The sequence below is a fragment of the Salvia hispanica genome, chromosome 3 (genome assembly GCF_023119035.1).
Source record: "Salvia hispanica cultivar TCC Black 2014 chromosome 3, UniMelb_Shisp_WGS_1.0, whole genome shotgun sequence".
Lineage (NCBI taxonomy): Eukaryota > Viridiplantae > Streptophyta > Magnoliopsida > Lamiales > Lamiaceae > Salvia > Salvia hispanica.
Window position 1 is genome coordinate 7,097,194 of NC_062967.1, and position 18,225 is coordinate 7,115,418.

At 33.9% G+C, this 18,225-nt stretch overlaps 2 protein-coding genes across 3 annotated transcripts; one reads left to right on the plus strand and one right to left on the minus strand.

Moving 5' to 3' along the window:
• The first annotated feature begins 1,011 nt into the window (after window positions 1-1,011).
• On the plus strand, window positions 1,012-6,576 carry LOC125215978 (transcription factor BIM1-like). Of its 2 annotated transcripts, none has more exons than XM_048117570.1 (12): window positions 1,012-1,287; window positions 1,409-1,645; window positions 1,745-1,825; window positions 3,108-3,467; window positions 3,908-4,022; window positions 4,164-4,300; window positions 4,370-4,478; window positions 5,005-5,074; window positions 5,160-5,255; window positions 5,476-5,921; window positions 6,006-6,135; window positions 6,217-6,576. In XM_048117570.1, exons 2-12 carry the CDS (start codon window positions 1,621-1,623, stop codon window positions 6,298-6,300), a joined length of 1,653 nt encoding a protein of 550 aa, XP_047973527.1. In that variant the 5' UTR covers window positions 1,012-1,287; window positions 1,409-1,620; the 3' UTR covers window positions 6,301-6,576. The 2 variants fall into 2 exon arrangements, with proteins under 2 accessions (XP_047973527.1, XP_047973528.1); XM_048117571.1 differs by having other exon boundaries at window positions 5,479-5,921.
• A 2,015-nt stretch (window positions 6,577-8,591) lies between these two features.
• LOC125214902 (rhamnogalacturonan I rhamnosyltransferase 1-like) lies at window positions 8,592-12,128 on the minus strand. The gene is made up of 8 exons (XM_048116120.1): window positions 11,284-12,128; window positions 10,709-10,776; window positions 10,534-10,622; window positions 10,245-10,410; window positions 9,872-10,161; window positions 9,588-9,792; window positions 9,341-9,498; window positions 8,592-9,210 (listed from the first exon to the last, which is right to left on the minus strand). Exons 1-8 carry the CDS (start codon window positions 11,600-11,602, stop codon window positions 8,952-8,954), a joined length of 1,554 nt encoding a protein of 517 aa, XP_047972077.1. The 5' UTR covers window positions 11,603-12,128; the 3' UTR covers window positions 8,592-8,951.
• Window positions 12,129-18,225: the final 6,097 nt, after the last annotated feature.

Consider the following 18,225-nt stretch of genomic DNA (forward strand, 5'->3'; position numbering starts at 1 on the left):
ATTAAGTAAGATTGTATGTAATTGCAGTGCAAGTAACTGCAGAGACGTATCTGAGTCACGTGACACCCCACACATTTACAGTGCGGCAGTTTTAAGGTCGAATTATAATGAGGGCGACTCCGCTTTGCCTTGTCCAATTGCACGTGCGCACCAACAATAAAACACACCCTCTCTAATAATTTGCCGTGAATATCCCTGATATTTAATTCATGCTACTATTTTTATTTTTCATATTAATACAGTTGAGTTTTATTCATAAAAATTAATGCTTTTAATTTAGGAAATATATCATAAAATTTCTTATTCAACTCGTTAGAGTCTTTTGTAAAGTCTATTTCACTATTCTGACCATCTATCCTTTCGTCGATCATCTCTTCAATTTATCATCTAATTAATTAAATAAATAAATTTTATACTATAGGCACGAGACATATATACATACAAACAAAATGTAACGGCTAAATATATATCCATTCACAAACCCCTTTTCCAGGAATTCATATCCATTCAATAACTGTAGCTAGTAATTTAGGCTACATATTTTTCTAAGATATGATTAACATTAATAAAGACATGAATTCTTCTCTAAAGCAATTGAACTTGAAAGTCAATATGTTGTATTTGAAATTGAACATCTAATTTGATGATTACTTTGACATGTGACATAGTAAGACTAGTATATGAATTGTTTGAATGAAATAATCCAATAGATATATAGACAGTAGAGAGATGCATCATTAATACAACAAGATTTAGTTATAATAATAAAGAAAGGTTAATCGGGATCACCAAAATCCCTTAAAATAATCCATTCTGAATAAAATAAAAATTAAATCATTTTCCGTGTGATGTGCCCGTACATAACACTTGAGCTGCCAAACGGCGTTTACACCGCCGCAACGTCGTTAACTCAACGCCGTTCCACTCTCTCTCGCCCAATAAACCCACCAATAACGCTTTATTCGGAAATACGAAAACGAAAACGAAAACGCCCCCCCTCCCCCCACCACCACCATTTTCTGCTTACATATATACATACACATATACATATATATACAGTAAAACAAAGGAGACTTCTCCATCTACAGATGAGAGTTTTAAGAGAGAGAAACGCATAATTGAAATTCCGTTTCTCTTTAATTTCTTTCTCTCAAAACTCTCTGTATTTCTTTTTTGTTAGGGAATTGTGTCTGCACCTACCATCGATCCCGCGAAAGCCACTGCTCGGTGTTGCTTTTGGAGAATCTGAAGCTCAATTTTGCGTTTCTCATCCTAATTTTTCTATGTGTGCGTAAATGAATGAATCTCGATTCAAGCTCGACGCCTTCATTCGAGTCTTAATTTCCGATTTTTTCATTGTTTTGGAGTTGAATTGCGTGTAATTCAGTTGAATTGTGTCCAACTGCAGATTCGATGAAGGTGGAGGAAGTCATGCTGGTGCTGTTCATCTGAATTGCCGTTTGCGATTCTCGGCGAGGATTTTAGGGGAGAGAAGAAGATTTGCGGCGAATGCGCCTCCGATCTTTACGTTGGAGGCGGATCTGAATCGGAGCTCGAATTGTACACGCCAAAACAAAAAATTTATAAAAAAAAAACTGCAGATTGAGGAATTAATTATACATGGAATTACCTCTTGGAACTGAAGGTAAAAAATAACGAATTCATAACCAAAATTCTGGGGAAATTGGATTGGCTAGTGTGATTTTTAATTTTGGTGTGATGATTGAATTTTGTCGCGAAACAGGAAGAAAGGCAACTCATGATTTTCTCTCACTGTATTCGTCACCAGCTGCACATACCCAACAAGATCCGTCTCCCTCGCAAGGTACATATTATTTGTCGCCGATTTTCAGTCAAGCAGTTACCATGGCGAAATTCCGTACTTTTTTCCTTTTTTATTTAATTTTGCATGCTGCAGTTATTTTTTACGATGCTTTTTATGCAAAATTGGTCGCGTCAAAAACTGTGGAAATTTTTATGAGATATCAATTCTGGAAAAAGCTCCGAAATTAGATGGATAAATATCGTTCCGATCGATTCAACATCTCCTCTAAATTTGACTGATAAACAGTAAAAAAAAATTACTCCATTTCTTATTTTAGTAAATTAAAACATGTATATATTGGTGATGATTCGCAAAGCCTATGGTGTGTGGTTTGAATGGAAGGAGGAAGTATAAACTAAAAAGTAAAGAGAAAAGGAATCGAAAAAATAAGTGAAAAATGAGTGGGGTAATTGTTGGTGGGGAAAAGGAAATAGGAAAATATATTGGGAGGGCAACCCACGAGTGGCGCAGTAAATGTACCCGTGACCCCATCGGCGTATGTTAGATCTGGGCATTTGTCTTTAGGTGTGGGCCATCCCTTGGATTGGCTGATTTTGCCTACTCCAAAAAGGCTCAGGTTAGAACTTTGCGATTAGCTCATCTCTATCTTGCTGCTGGGCTTCGTCAATTCATTATTTTACTCCGTTTTTGTTGATCCCTTAAAATCTGGGACAAATGTCTGGGTTTATGCATGATCTTATTTTTTTAGTTTTTTCTTTGTAAAAAGTTATTTGGGCAGTGAAATTTGATATGTAGTGCAGAACTTATAAGTTGCAGACACAAATTGTATTAACTCAGTCCTAAAGAAAGTGTTTTGAATTGCAGCCTATTTCAAATATAAGTACACAACCTAATCTGGCTATATCAGGAACTATGAACATTAAATACTCCTTATACTTTTTTGGGTAATTTCTTTGTATATAAGAAGGCATTTATTTTAGTGCCATCTCCTTTTTCTCGTCAGAATATGATTAACAAGTAAATATAATGAAATATATGTCACAAATTGAGGTAGAAATAAGGGTGCCTGAGAAGGAAAGAATTTTTGACTAGGCGAAGAAAGGCATCAAATATAGTAATATCTTGTAAGGTCTTGGTCTATGTATATAAGTATTTCGTTTCATCTTAAAATATCTTCAAAAGAAAAAAAATCTGAAAGGCTTCATTGGTGCATGCCTGGTATATTGGTGGATTGATTATTCCAAAACATGTTTCCCGCAGAAATGGTAGCATTTGAATCATACTGCTTAACTCTCTGCATTTCTTTCTACATAAACTGCAGGCGGCTACCTTAAAACGCATGACTTCCTGCAACCATTGGAACGGGTGGGGAAGCATGTGACAACAACGAAAGAAGATATTAAAGCTACGGTGGTTGCTGTTGATAGGCCTCCAGTGCCAGCTCCTCCGGCCTTGGTGGAGCATATTCTTCCTGGTGGCATTGGGACGTATAGCATCTCTTATTTCAATAAAATGGTGTTACAGCCTGAGGGGAGCATGTTTACTGCTCAGCCGAGTAGTACTACCAGGAACGACGGAAACTCAAACTGCAGTTCTAGTTTTACTCTGTGGAATGAATCTGCAGTTAAAAAGGGAAAGACAGGGAAGGAGAATATTGCCACAGAAAGACATATTCTGCGAGGTATGTTTAATTGCATTCTTGAAGTGCAAATTCAGTGACTACTTTTCAACAAGAAGCTGTTATAGTATTTTTTTAGTTAGGAATATTCCTGGTCACATCTCTTGTGAAAATAGCTGTTTCAACTTACTTACTAGTTAGCTCATATCTATTGTTGTGTTCCTTGTTTGGGATGAGACCTTGTTAGTTCATAGTTAAGCTTTGATGGTGCGACGCGGAAATTGACACGTCCAGTTATATATTGGTTTCAATTCTCTAAATTCTATTAAATCATGTTTGCTTTTATATGCTGCACAAACAGGGCCATCTCTGAGCCTCAGTGACTCATTAATTTTAGATTATATAAGATAATATTCTATCATTGCAGGTGGCCATTGTATTTTTATTAATATGAACCACTAGTTTGGATTTTTACTGATGCTGAAGTTGTTGATGTTCAACAGAAGCGGGTGTTAATGTGGTTGGAGGGCAATGGGTGCCATTCATGGAAAATCCATCACAATCCTCGTTTAACCATAAGAACAACGCCACAAACTTCAGCTCTTTCTCATCTTCTCAGTCAGTGACTTGTTATTCCATTTTTTTTCCTTTTCTTTTTAGTCTTAGAACATCCCTATTGTGAGCAATTTATATCCCCATCATATAACTACAGTTAATAATAGTATCTCATATTATTTGGCCCTTATTGTGTTTTCTCAGGCCATCATCATCTCATCAGAAGAACCAAAGTTTCATGGATATGATCATGACATCTAAGAATGACCAAGAAGACGATGATGATGATGATGATGAAGAGGAGATCACCATCAAGAAAGAGCCATCACCCAATTTTAAAGGTTTGTTTTTCTCATTTAAAAATAGTTGTGTAACATGTCTGCATTTTATGACATATTCAAATTTGACAGGTAATTTGTCTGTGAAAGTTGAAGCAAAAAATATAGATCAAAAGCCTAATACACCACGCTCAAAACACTCAGCTACAGAGCAACGAAGGAGGAGCAAGATTAATGACAGGCATGCTTCTCAACCCTCACGATTTAAAGTTCAAGAACTGTATGCACTTTGTCTAGAATATATAACAGACTATTATCTTAACATAGTAAAACTTGAATTTAATTATCAAAAAAATTGTCATATCTCTACTTAAAATGATTTCCAGTTCCATATCACATTCTCTTTTCTGAATTCTGAAACTAGGACGTGTTCTCTTCCCCCAAATATTGCATCTTCACATCTTAGTGCATATGTGTTTGAAAGGTTGTTACTAAATGGAATTCTGAATTTATTCTATTATGCCAATATAGTTTCACGGGCTGAATATCTTTCTTTCTACAGAAATGGCACCATAATTTACATCTCGAGTTCTTTCTGTGCCATTTTATTTTGTCAAAACATCTTTTGGAGATGTAATCATCATTCCGGATGGTACTGGCAAGTAGAAGTATTTACTTTTCCTAATGTGATTCGTATTGTCTCGTCAGAAGTGCGTCACAAAAACAATCCTGCACTACATTCTAAGATGGTTTTTGGTGTTCTGCAGATTTCAGAGGCTGAGAGAGATCATTCCTAATAGTGACCAGAAGAGAGACAAGGCATCATTTCTCTTAGAGGTAACTACAGTTTCAAAAAAAATCCATCTAACCGAGACAGGATTTATTAACTTTAAACACTGAGGTTGTACTACTACATTTACAGGTTATCGAATACATCCAGTTTTTACAGGAGAAAGTAACCAGATATGACAGTTCATATAACATCTGGAATCATGAGCCATCTAAAATGATGCAATGGGTAAGTAAGCTTTCAATTGATTCTCATAAACAATTTTAAAATGTTTTGTAGGCGAACAGTGTGATAAATGTATCATGTTTTTGGTATATATAACAAAATTATGCTAGTAGATAACTATGAGATGAATATAATGAGGTAAGATCTAACACCAATTACTAGTCTTAAATTGCAGTGTTTGCAAAGCAAAATAACTTCATTACTGATTTTTTTCACTTTGTAGCAGAGGAATTGTCATGGAAATGAAGGTTTTGTAGAACTTGCACGAGGAGCAAGCACTGATTCTGCTCCAGCATCAGTATTTGGCAAGAAGTTTGATGAGAGCAAAGCTGTCGTCTCACCCAGCCTGCCAATCAGTGGACAAAATCGAGTAGACTCGGATTTGAGCACTGCTACTACTTTGAGAGAGAGAGTGGTTCAACCTCCTGAATCAACATCTAAAGCTGGGGCAGTTCATTCGTCAATGCAGCCAAATATCTTCACTCTTGGAAGTAGGACAACAAGCATTCCAGCTTCCCCAATTTCACCAAAACAGGCATCTGGTGTGGAGAAAATTATTGCAAGGCCTCCATCTCAGGTTCTATCATGTACCACCGACAATAAAATGACAGAACAGGAACTGACTATTGAAAGTGGCACGATCAACATCTCAAGCGCCTATTCCCAAGGGTGAGAGCTTCTCTTGATTTGCATATCCTGAGGAACCGATAGTTTTTAAATTCCTGCCTAAGCTTAGTATATTCGACATGTCAGGCTGTTGAATACACTTACACAAGCGTTACAGAGCTCTGGAGTTGATCTATCTCAGGCCAGCATCTCAGTACAAATCGATCTGGGGAAGAAAGCAAACGGCATCACACATTCTTCAACTTTCGTCTCCAAGGTGTGAAACGACTTTCTTTTCTTCTCTTTACTATAAATTTAAACTCGAATAGCATAATACTTAAAACTATGACCATGGCAGGAGGATGAAGTCGATGCCACCTTACCGCGTTCTGCAACGGGGAAGGAGTCAGGGCATGCTACGAAGAAACTAAGGACTAGCTGAAGCCTAGTGTAACAGTGTAGTAATATTCTTTGGTAGTTTTATTTGTTCATTTTTTCGGGTTCCGTTTTCGACAGAGAGGTATATGCCAAAATCAGGAACCGTTGTACATGTGTTTTTTATTATTCCAGATGTTTTAACTCCAGTTTTGGGATACACATATCTCAGCACACAAAAATGTTGTGTTACTATGTACTACTATCTGTACGTTACTATAATTTATTTCTATATGTAAGAGGCTTCCATTCTGATATTAGGAAGCCCTGCTTTTGATTTCAAGTCTTGGTTTACTATTTATGCTTATCGTATTAGTTTGAATTTAGATTTCTTGAATACTTTGCCTCATGAAAAAATAATCATTTTACAAAGGTAGTGATATTTTATAAAAGGGATTTTCTCTTTATGTTTGCAGCCAATAGGGCCACAGTTTTGTTTGTGTTTTTTTATCAAAAATAAAAAGCTCTCAACAAGTTCATTTTAACAGGAAAAATAAGTATAACTGTCGCTTCTAAGTATAACCAACGAGTTGCAGTGCAGTTGGCAGTGCGGAGCTGTGGTGACCTTTGAGGTCACGGGTTCAAACCCCGCCATCTGTTGGGAGACTTTTGGCCTTAATTCGCAAGCTCGGTCGAATAGGATTAGTCCGATTCCGCCAAAAAGGCGAGTTCGGTACACATGTGGATTAAACCAAAAAATAAATATAGTATAGCTAGCTCATGGATAGTTTTTTTTAAACACAACTAGCATTATCATTGGAAAAAATGATGGAACCTATTACTTTAAAGTGAAGGGAAATACTAATTACTAAACCATTAATCAATTCTCCTTTATTCGACGTGTCGCGATTTTTAAATTAGTTTAGTAACCATTTCCAGTTATGAATACCTTCAGCCAGACTTGGTATACTGTACTCTCAAAGCAACCATTCTATTTCAATGTAATTTAATCATCATATCATATCTGTTTGTATAAATTTATTTCGAAAATTCTTATGAGTTGTATACACTCTAGGCTAATTTCTTGGATCATACAAATCATGTATTTCAGGTAAAAACGTTTATTTAATGGGGATCAATCAAGTTAGTTTCTCGAATTCTTCACTCGCCTTAATCATTGAGTGGTCCACTATTTATTTTTTAAAGTATTGTTTATGCTTACAACCTTTAAAATCAAATAGAATGAAATGGGAGAATATTCGAAATAATAGAAATGACTTAGTTGATATAATTATATCAAGTTTTGGTTTTAGATTTCAAAGCTATCTTCCACACTACTAATACAAATTTAAAGTATTAGAAATCTAAACCAATGACACCCCCTCTCATTCTAATTTTAACAGATGTATTTATATAAAATCAATTTGTTACTAATTCTTGATTACATGATGAGGATTTAAATCTAGTAATATTTTAAAAAAAAATTGCAATGTCTATGAATCATTATTCACAGCAAGTTGTAAAAACCAAATCGTTTATAGAGCCCAATTATAATAGTAAATGCAACTAATAATTGAAGACCTTTTCATGACAACTATTATGCGTTCGAATATTATGTTGTTCCATTTACTTCGATCCGCATTAATAACCAATAATCTAATCTAACCTCCTCAATTATTTATCACCCAAATAGAATGATAGAACATGATATTGCACTTCGCCCTTCATCCACTTCTTTATCCTTTTCTATTCTACAAAATCGTAGTCCTTAACATTCGAATATTTCCTTAATTATTTTAAGATGGGGTGTGTGGCTGCAATAATCGATGTATGTACATTGGAACATTGTATTGATGTTTGAAATATACATATTGAATTGAAGAAGCTGCACTGTGTCTATATTTTTTTAAAAGATAGACATACAGAAATACTCATACTAGTAGACAATTTAATTTCGTGATAAAATCAAATAAATGTATATGTCCAAATAAATTCTAAATTCACGTGAAATTCAAGAATTAGTTAAAAGTCATGTAGAGGCAATATTCCTTGTTATGGCACATGGACATTTGACATTCTTTGTTGATGTAGATGACACCGCAAGAGATATTCTTCAAATTTATAATTGGCAATGGTCAAGATGACTTCTTCTATTGTTTTAAAATAAAATGTAATCTCTTATTCTCTAAATGAAATTCCAGAATGAATCACATTTTCTCTACACGCTTTAAGAATGAGTTCAGGCGAAAATGATGCCATTGATTTGTATACTAAATATACTAAATTCTTAGTCATCTTCATCGTACATACAAAAACTAGTTAGAGAAAAACAAAATAAAAAGAACCCACATCACAAAATAAAATAATATACTAATATTTAAAATGAGTAAAATTTTAAATTACATAGTTGACAGTAAATCAAATCTGTATATTTGCTTCTCTTTGTGTACAATGCAGAGGAATCGATATAAACCCCCTTTAAATGAGGGGGTAGATTTTCTCTATACAAGAATTGTAATTATTGAGTTAGATAAAAAAAGAACAACTTCATCAAGCACTCCCCTGAAACCCTCTCTTTGCAATTTTCTGTAAGTTGCATATTTTACCTACAAGCTTCAAGAAGTGCCCTTCCAATCAAAACCCGCCTTCTTGAGAGGTCAATCTGCTCTGCTCTGCGGTGCTCCCGGTCCATCAAACAACTGCTCTTCCTATCAAGGTTCAAATACTACTCACTTGCTGTGGTTCGTCTTCATTCTGTATTTGCAAACACTCCCAGGGATTGGCATAGAAATAATCCTCTTCTTTAGGTCGATCAGGAATCACCAATCTATAGGTTGGGTTTCCCATACGTTGAGCATGAGAATCTTTAACGGCAGTAGAGAACTCATCCCAATTCAGTAACCCCGAATTATATCTGTCTATCAATTCAACTAGCCGCTTTCTGTCCAGTAAAACGGTCCTCTTGTATCCAAGATGTCTAAAACCCAGATGACAAATGCAACAGTCTCATAAAAGAGCTCAAGAGATAGTACTATGATATTCAACTATAGGAAACAAGATCAATAAATAAATCGTAGATATATAGAAAACATGATCATGGTCAATACCTGCGATGTCCTTCAACAACTTTAGCCATATTTCCATCATATGTGGGAACAAAGATATCACTCTCCAGTGAAACAAGATAATCAAGTGCTGCCATCTGAGACGAATGGTTCTGGAAATATCTAAGGTCAGAAGACTCCAGCAATGTTTCCTTCCTCACCTATAATATATAGACAGTAGACAGAGAGATGATGAATACAGCATACCATAGAAAAACTACAGCTTATAACAGAGATGGTATATACTCACCAGATTTGGATATGATGCTCTAAGACTAGATAGTCTTCTTTCTCCTCTATAGATTTCCCCAGCAGCTATGTAAATCTGGATATTGCGATCAATGTCCAGTGCCCGTAATGTGAGTGCAGTTTCTTCTGGTGTCAAAGGACATAGACCTTCTTTCCGTTTCATATCAGAATCTATAACCTTCTCTTTCCACCATGGGTAGGCATATCTTTAAAATAATGTGCAAATTAGCTACGGCACAATCAGTAGACATTGATGAAATACGCATAAAAGGGCTTATGGCTTACCTCATTTGTGTTAGTTCCTCCACCTCGTCCGCACCACAGCCCTGTGTACAACCAGAGAAGGCAAGCATGTCCATCTCATATCTCAGATGAAGCACAATGAATGGACCATTTTTCCTAAGAATTTTAATAACTTTTCTGCCCAGTTCTTCTATCTGAGGAGTAAACCTTAAAGCATTGAAATTAACTCTGCAACGGAGCCTCTGAATGTCCATGGGCTGATCATTATTGGCAAGCCTAGCATCTGTTCTGTTCAAATGGACGACTTTATATTTCTGGATCAGTGGAAGAATCTGCAGCAAGAAGAAGCATATGTGAATAAATTTGTAATCCGGAAGAACAGAAAACGAGCGCAACCAGATAGATATTCGCTGACCTGGTTGTGATAGTATGAAATATCAGACCAACTAACAGGGGGCATGGTATAGATGATCCCTAGCTCAACCCTCCTCTTGACCCTTGGAGGCAGCTCCTTGAGTATCCGAACTTCATCTCTCAAGGATGTAATGAAATGGTCAACATCAAATATGTCTTGGAACTCACTGCAAGCACTCAAAACAGCTCATTTTAGCTGGCGAAACATGTTGTCTGTTGTCATGACTCGTGAATGAAATAAGACACTTCACAATAACTAATTAGATATGCATGTGCATCAGTAAACAAACCTAGGATCATTCCAAAATGAAGTCTTGTCAAGTTCAGGAACTACCAATGTAACATTCAGATATCTTGCAATGGCAACCATGTCGCATATCTGCAGGCATAAAAGGACAAGGTAAGACAACCATTTGATATAGGCGTCGAGCTCAATCTCTGAGCATGGGAAAAAAAGATACCCACCGCAGCCCGCATTTGATTCAGGCCTCCGTTGCATGAAACCATCAAGTAACCATTGTTCTTGTAGACCCCTATCAGAAACATATGGTTTTCACATCATAGGTCAGCACACGATATGATTTCTTAGTCAATTCTTGAAGAACAAACACGATCAACAAAGCGTGTCGAAATCACATGAACTAGAAGAACATGAAAGTGATTATCAAAGCACAAAAAACAGCTATCATCAATGAAAAAGAAAATAGTTCATCATCTATGAAAATCAATTACTGAACCAAGTTTTTGAAAGAAAACGTACAACTCAATACATCTAAAATCCGGATCTCTACAATAATTACATTTAATTAATCAGGCACGGTAATCAGTGCAGCAAATGAAACACTATCATCATATTCCAAATTCCCAGAACAAGTCCATCCATCAATTTTCCACAAAAAATTGTCAACTAAAACTACAGAGATGATCAAGGCAAGCATCCACACCGAACTAGAAGGAAAAAAACACCTAAGCAATTAAATCCAACCATAAACTAAGTTTAATTTGTTATCAAATCAAGATTTAACAGAGCCGACACTCACTCTTTGGAGGCAAAACTCTGAGAAGATGCGATTGAGCATCCAAGGCGACGGCCGACGATTCCTGCGAGAAGCAAGAGGGCCAGCCCTTCAAAACACGAAGCCCCCGAGTTTCGCTCAATGCCGTCAATTGAACTAAGCAAGTCCACAGCAAAATCGATGTAGTCGCTCTAATTATCCAAAGCTTCATTCTCGATCGCGACACAACGCCGCTATTTCTCAGCTTCTCCAATCTGTCGCCCCCAAACGCCGCCGTTTTGAGCCCCATTATCCCCCACTTTCTCCGTCGGTTGCTCTCTTCGCAGTCCTTTAATCTGCACATCCCAATACGCCCTATATACCTAACTCTCTCCTCGCTAATTTTGTCTGACCACTTCAATTTCGTGATCCCAAAAATCCAATCTAATACAATGCGCGTCCAAATAAAGGCAGATGTGAAACTGAATTCCAAATCTAAACGAGAATGGGCTGGCAGATTGAGCAGGAATATTGTTCGGACCGACCAAAAATGGAAGAAAAATGGATAAATTAAAGGTGCATTAGTGAAATTGTGTGGATCTCCAGCAACAGATATGAAAAGAGAATTTAGAGGAGTCCAAAGTTATAAAAAAGGATTGCAGCAAAAAACCGGCGGCGAGGAAAGAGAGGTTGAAAGTGTCGGCGGAGGAAACGGCATCTGAAGGCAAAGCCAGAGAGCGAAGATGGATGAGGAAAAGGAGAGAAGAAGGAGAGCGAGATAACAATGAACAACTGTGTCGGTTTGTTGTATTGCAATTTGCTAATTGCTAGTGCGTGTGTTGAGAGAGAGAGAGAGAGAGAGAGAGAGGATGTGTGTGTGTGTGTGTGTGTGTGGTGCAAATCACAGAAAAGTGAAATCTTGTGTTACTGTCAAAACCATTTAACCTTGCTCTGGGCTCTAATCTGCTGTGCTTCGTCTCCACACGAACCACTCGCTTACTTTTTATTAACTTTACATAAAATTTTACTACTACTATTTCCCCTTAAGGCTCAATAATTGACGGCTAATGTAGTTTTGACAGCACCTAACAGAGCATCATAATCTTTTAATTTAAAAAATAAAAAAAAAAAGAAAATCGGCCAAATAGGAAGAAGATAGAGTCGTTAATATATCCTGTTTTTGGAATTCCCTAATCATCACTTGTGTTTTACAACAGTTAGGATATTTATATGTCTCCCTATTTTCGAATAGTTACAAGCTTTCTCATGATGCAATCTCTATCTTAGGCACTAAACAACAAATATTGTAAGTTGGATTTCAAATAATCAGCATCTTGAAAGAGCTCTGATTCTTTATTTTAAAAAATTACACATATAATTTCCATATTACTAGTTTTTCTCACATATTACAATTTGTAAAAGATAAAATTCACTTACATGCATAATGCATTGATGCCTACCACTATCACATAATTAAGGTGGGTTTCTTTTATTTTTTAATAAATTTTATTAGCGTGTATTAATTTAAGAGTAAAATCTTGCTGCCCAACAATATTTATTGCAACACACCAATATTCTTAAATCTTAACCAATCGATATTCAAAATCGGCTAAAATAGCTTCTATAACCGATAAGATTTCTTTTTCCCCTCCAAAATTGTGGTAAAATAGGAAATGTATTTATGATGATATTTAATACGAAGGGGTGTGAATTTGACCGCTTAGAAATTGACACAATTGCGATTTAATTGCTCCCTAACTTTTAAATAGAAAAACATATGGACTTACTTCACACCATAGTTAATTATGATTGCTTAAATGTTTGACCACTGCAAGAGACGTTTTGGGTAACATAAAGTATAGAGGTGGTGGTAAATTAAATGTTTAATTCATATTTTTGTACTCAGTTTGGATTAATTGTTAAATCTAAAACACAACTTCGAGTTTCATATATAAACACCCATTAATACATAGTATTATGTTAGAAATTTACCTCAAACTCTATACTTTATGTCTCTAATAAATACAGAGTAGGCTTTTTTGTCATTTTAGTCCATCAAATAAAATTAGTCTATTTTATCTTTCATAACTTTTTTAGCACATGCTATTCTATTAATGAAGTAATACTACTTCAACTCTTATTTTATTAATTTCAGATTAAAATTTGTGTGGTCAGATTAAAAATGAGACTGGGATTGGATTTTTTGGGGAGCATTGGTCAATTTAGATTTTTTATACATTTATGACTAATCAAGATTCAAGAAAGCTAACTTAATTACTTTTACTCCGTATTGAAGGTGTTTTATAAGTTGAAACTGTTCCACACAGAGACTGTGGATATGCAATTTAGTGAAATAAATTGAAACCACCGAATATATTAGTCGATTATTTCTTTTTAATCTATTTATGGAATTAGAGATTAGTCCCTGTATTTCACTTTTTCAAAAGAGGTAAGAATAGTACAACGGTGATAGGATTGGCAGCATGAGGTCGTCCGTGGTGGATAAATTCTGTAGCCAATGAAAATTGAATCGAATGGCAAAACACCCAATAAATGAAATCCAGCTAAGGTGGACCCACGAGAATTAAGTTTTTTGGCAGAGCGGAAATGAGGCGCTACGTGGCGATACGAGATGACAGTACAACAAACCTCCCAATCGCCAAAACCATCATTGTCTGCCGTCTTGTTACACATACCAAACCGACAATTTCTCCTCATATCTCACGCTACAATATAATCATAATCTCTTCATTTCTATATATGATTCGGGAAGCAAAGTAAATAAATTAAGCTCTATATTCTTTTCGTCTCATGAACATAAATAGTTAATAATAACACCAAGTTTTTTGCATATAATTGGTTAAATAAAAAAAGAAAAATAAATATATATTAAAACAATGTTATTGGATTGTTGGGCTCACATTAATGAGCTGTGGAAGAATTTTCTAAAATATTGGAAATAGATTATTTCTATTATTATACATACCAAAAAGAAAATAGTATCTAATTTTATGAAAAAAGATGGAGTATATAATATTAATGTACAAAGTGCATAGATTTTAATTAGCTAGTATCGTGGAAAAAGATATGAATTTGTAGTGCATAGAAAATTACTTATAGTAGTGAACCATACAAATTTTAATAAAAATAAAATCCGCTTCATAAAAAATTGAGAAATTAATCCAAAATTGAAGAGAAACACAATTGATTGTGGATGTAGGAAAGCATTAAAATTCATAGAAAATACTACAGCAAACTTTGTAGTAATATTTGTCGCTTCTATTTTTAATGACAATCAACTCTGTTCTTCCCACCTTGTCATTATTATTATTGTTGCCATTCCTTTCATGTTAATACATCAAATATTTGTACAAAGACTGTAAAACACGGTGGTTGCATATTCGTATCTCACAGAAAGTGGTGGGCATGATATTATTACGTGTCTATTTGTTTTAAGAAAATACCAAGTTCTTGGCTTACGTGTCCAAATATATGCTACATAATCTCATTATCAACTTGTCATCGAAATAATCTAATTGAAGGAATTTCATTACTTCTTTTACAATAACTATCAGGGTTTTTATTCTTGTACAACATGCTTATAAGTTATAAGTCCTAGGTTTATCTTATTACGAAAGCTCACAATATTACTTTACATTCAAATAAAGTCCAACAACACTTTTAATCAAAAAGGTTCAATATAAATTTTTTAAATCATTATTAAAGGCTCAAGGACACCCTAAATATTATTTATTATTTTTCTATTGTTATTGGAAAATTATACGTTTACGAGAAGTACACTTTTTATATTTTTCCAATGTATGCTACAATATTTAGTTTTATCTGTGTTATAATTTAATTATGGTACTATCATCTAATACATGTGATAGCTGTTTTCTTGGGTGTTGTTATGCTCTTTACGCATTCTAGTTGTTCCCTTTGTAGTAATTTGAATCTTTGATTGTAATAAACATTCTATGCTCACCAATATATTTATGACTTTATGATAAAGATAAATGTACATAAATTATATATGTACATAATATTCTTAATTTTTAGATTTTAATCTAATTAAATTATAAATTAGTTTTGTTATATTATCCTACAACAATAGAAAGAAATGACATGGAAACTTTATACCAAATTTTAACATGATTTCAAGCTTGATTTGAATCAGTATTTAGTAAAAATAATTTTTTTCGTAAATATTCAAATATTTAAATTAAAAATTGATTTTTTTTCATTAAATTATCGCAAATGAGTATGTAATTTATTTTAAATTAATTAATATTTATAAATTAATTTTCAATATAAAATATTGAAAAAGTTCAATTATATATTTATAATTTATACGCATTTATCACTACCCTTTATTTAGCTTTTCTTTCGAATAAAAAATGCAGAGTACTACCCAAACAAACGCACCCTGATAGTATATCTTCGCACTAAAAATAGTTATACTCCTATTGAGGGACCTCCAACATACATGTACCCTCTAAATGTCTCCAAATGAGGTGCTCTCTTATTCAACGGCATGGATTGCATGTGTAATATTGTTAGGTCATTTATATTGCACTGCTACACAATTAATGAAAGGGGAAATATAATGAAAACAATATATAGTACACATGAATAATTTGCTCTACCATGTTCAATTGGGGTTTCATCTAAAATTATGTTGAAACAATTTAAAATCTGTCGAAACCATATATATGTATAAACTAGCATACTTACATCACTACTTTACCAAATAGTACCAATACTAAACGAGAGGCGATCGAGAAGTGAATAAATAATTTAATTATCTGATGCTTCACTAATTATTTAATTAACTTTATATAAAATAAAACAATTACCGAATTTCCCCTTGCAGCATCAACGATGATAAATAGTGGTGTATACACATGAAATTTTACCCTTGTTTTGAAAGAAATAAATAAGAATGCACATAAGTAAAGGCTTAGCAGGCACAAAATTTCAACTAATCACAAGTCTAAATGCAAACGCGTACTACTATTAAATTGAAACGACTAGTTTCATGCTTTCTCATCTCCTCCTAAGTCCTAAGTCCTAACTCCTAACCATTGAATTTGAGATAGTACCAAATTAATTGTCACTCACATTTAATACTATAGGTATATGTCTAGTCCTGAATAGATCTGAGATTCTGAATTTCCCTCATCATTCACACAAAGAAGTCTCACTTTCTTGGGTGTCCCTAAATGAATATTTTTAATATTGGATTACTAAACCTTATTATTGATTATTAAAATTTAATTATAAATTACTAAATCCTTATAAAGAAACGATTAATAAGTAATCACTTGAAAAACATGGTTAGCAGACTATCCCAACCCAAGATTTGGACAACACAAATTTGTCTCGGATGATCATGCTCTACATTTACTTTACAAAAAAAATTAAGCAAATATAGTAGTAGTAATAAGATAATTCGATGGTTGTCGTGCGAGGAACCGTAGTGGGATATTGCATTAATTTCAAATCTATAAAGTATGAATAGTTATACAGCACATAAGATAAGGGATAGCGTAACAAATAAGCTAACAAATAAATTTAGATACAATTAAGTTAATTTAGAGAATTCATATAAATGGTGCATTCCATGACGAATTAATGTTTTCTTCATGCCATAGAGTCCAATTGGTAATATAATGTATCGAAAACATGTATGTTAGTACTTACTTTTTTGATTGAGTCAAAACTTGATGAGGCATAATTAGAGATTTTCAAAGTTGGTGTTGTAATTAGAGATAATGTAACACAAATTAACAAGAAAGATGGAGCTTAAATTTTAGTGGTAGTGAGGCGATAAAATGGAGAGATGACGAGATGGGAAATTGGGGGAGATATTGGTGGTGGTGGCGGTGGCGGGAGTGTCGGTTGGGTCATCATAAATTAGCACGGATTTTATTTTGAGAAAACAATGTTTGGAGATGATAAATCAATTTTTGATTAAATTTGATTGGCACAAATAAGAAAACAAAAAAGAACTTTCGATATTTGCCACGCTCAGTAGCTCATGTTTTGATTAGTATAATTGATATAAATGATATTTGTGTGCACGTCTCAATTCTTTATTGCTATCAAGTCTATTTTGGATTTCAACATTTTGGTTTACTCTTCATTCAAAATAGTATAATATAGGTGAAATTATCACACTTATAAAATGAGATTTCTGTTTTTTAGTTGAGATATTGGGGATTCATTAGGGGAAGCATATCATTAATTTATAGTCCTCGAGTAAAGTGAACATATTGAATTACATCTGAACTAAGTAATAGGATTTAAAATCCATTTCCCTTTTCTTCTCTTTTCACTGGTGATGGAATACGAAATATATAAAAAGAACATCAACATATTTATATCAAGATTAAAAAATGGAAAATGAATCAACTAAATTAAAAGAGAGATACAGTAATATATATTGGACTCTACGAGTTAACCATGAAAATTGGAAAGTAGATAAACAGGTTATATATGTGGATAGAAAAGTTTTTTTTATTTACCTTAAAAAGGAGGTTGTTTAACTTATTTTACTGTCACTGAGTGATATTATAGTTTGTACGCCGAAATATTTAAATATAACTAATAATTATGTAATTAAAAACCAAACTAAATCTATTTTGCTAATCGCATTAAAATAACCAAAAATATTTGTGGTTAATATTATTATTTTGTACTTTTACAATTATTTTAATATAAATAATGGTTATATTATTCCCCACAAAATAAAATCTTATGCGAACCTACCTACAATTATATGGAAATAACTAATTTGCAGTATATATAATTTCTATACATACAAACTCAAAATAGTTCGCTGTGAGCAAAAGAATAATATTACAATCTAAACCGATACACCAAATCATATAAACAAGAGTAAAATTCTTAACAAAATTAAACTTGCTTAATCTGTTGAACCATGTAATGCTATATAGAGCAATAAAATATGGAACGAGAATATTG

Coding starts and splice junctions, on each gene's coding strand:
- LOC125214902 (XM_048116120.1), bottom strand. CDS start 11,602: ATGTGCAGATTAAAGGACTGCGAAGAGAGCAACCGACGGAGAAAGTGG. Junction 10,623..10,708: donor TGAATCAAATGCGGGCTGCG/GTGGGTATCTTT, acceptor TTATGCCTGCAG/ATATGCGACATGGTTGCCAT. Junction 9,211..9,340: donor GTTGTTGAAGGACATCGCAG/GTATTGACCATG, acceptor TCTGGGTTTTAG/ACATCTTGGATACAAGAGGA.
- LOC125215978 (XM_048117570.1), top strand. CDS start 1,621: ATGGAATTACCTCTTGGAACTGAAG. Junction 3,468..3,907: donor AGAAAGACATATTCTGCGAG/GTATGTTTAATT, acceptor GATGTTCAACAG/AAGCGGGTGTTAATGTGGTT. Junction 5,075..5,159: donor AGGCATCATTTCTCTTAGAG/GTAACTACAGTT, acceptor CTACATTTACAG/GTTATCGAATACATCCAGTT.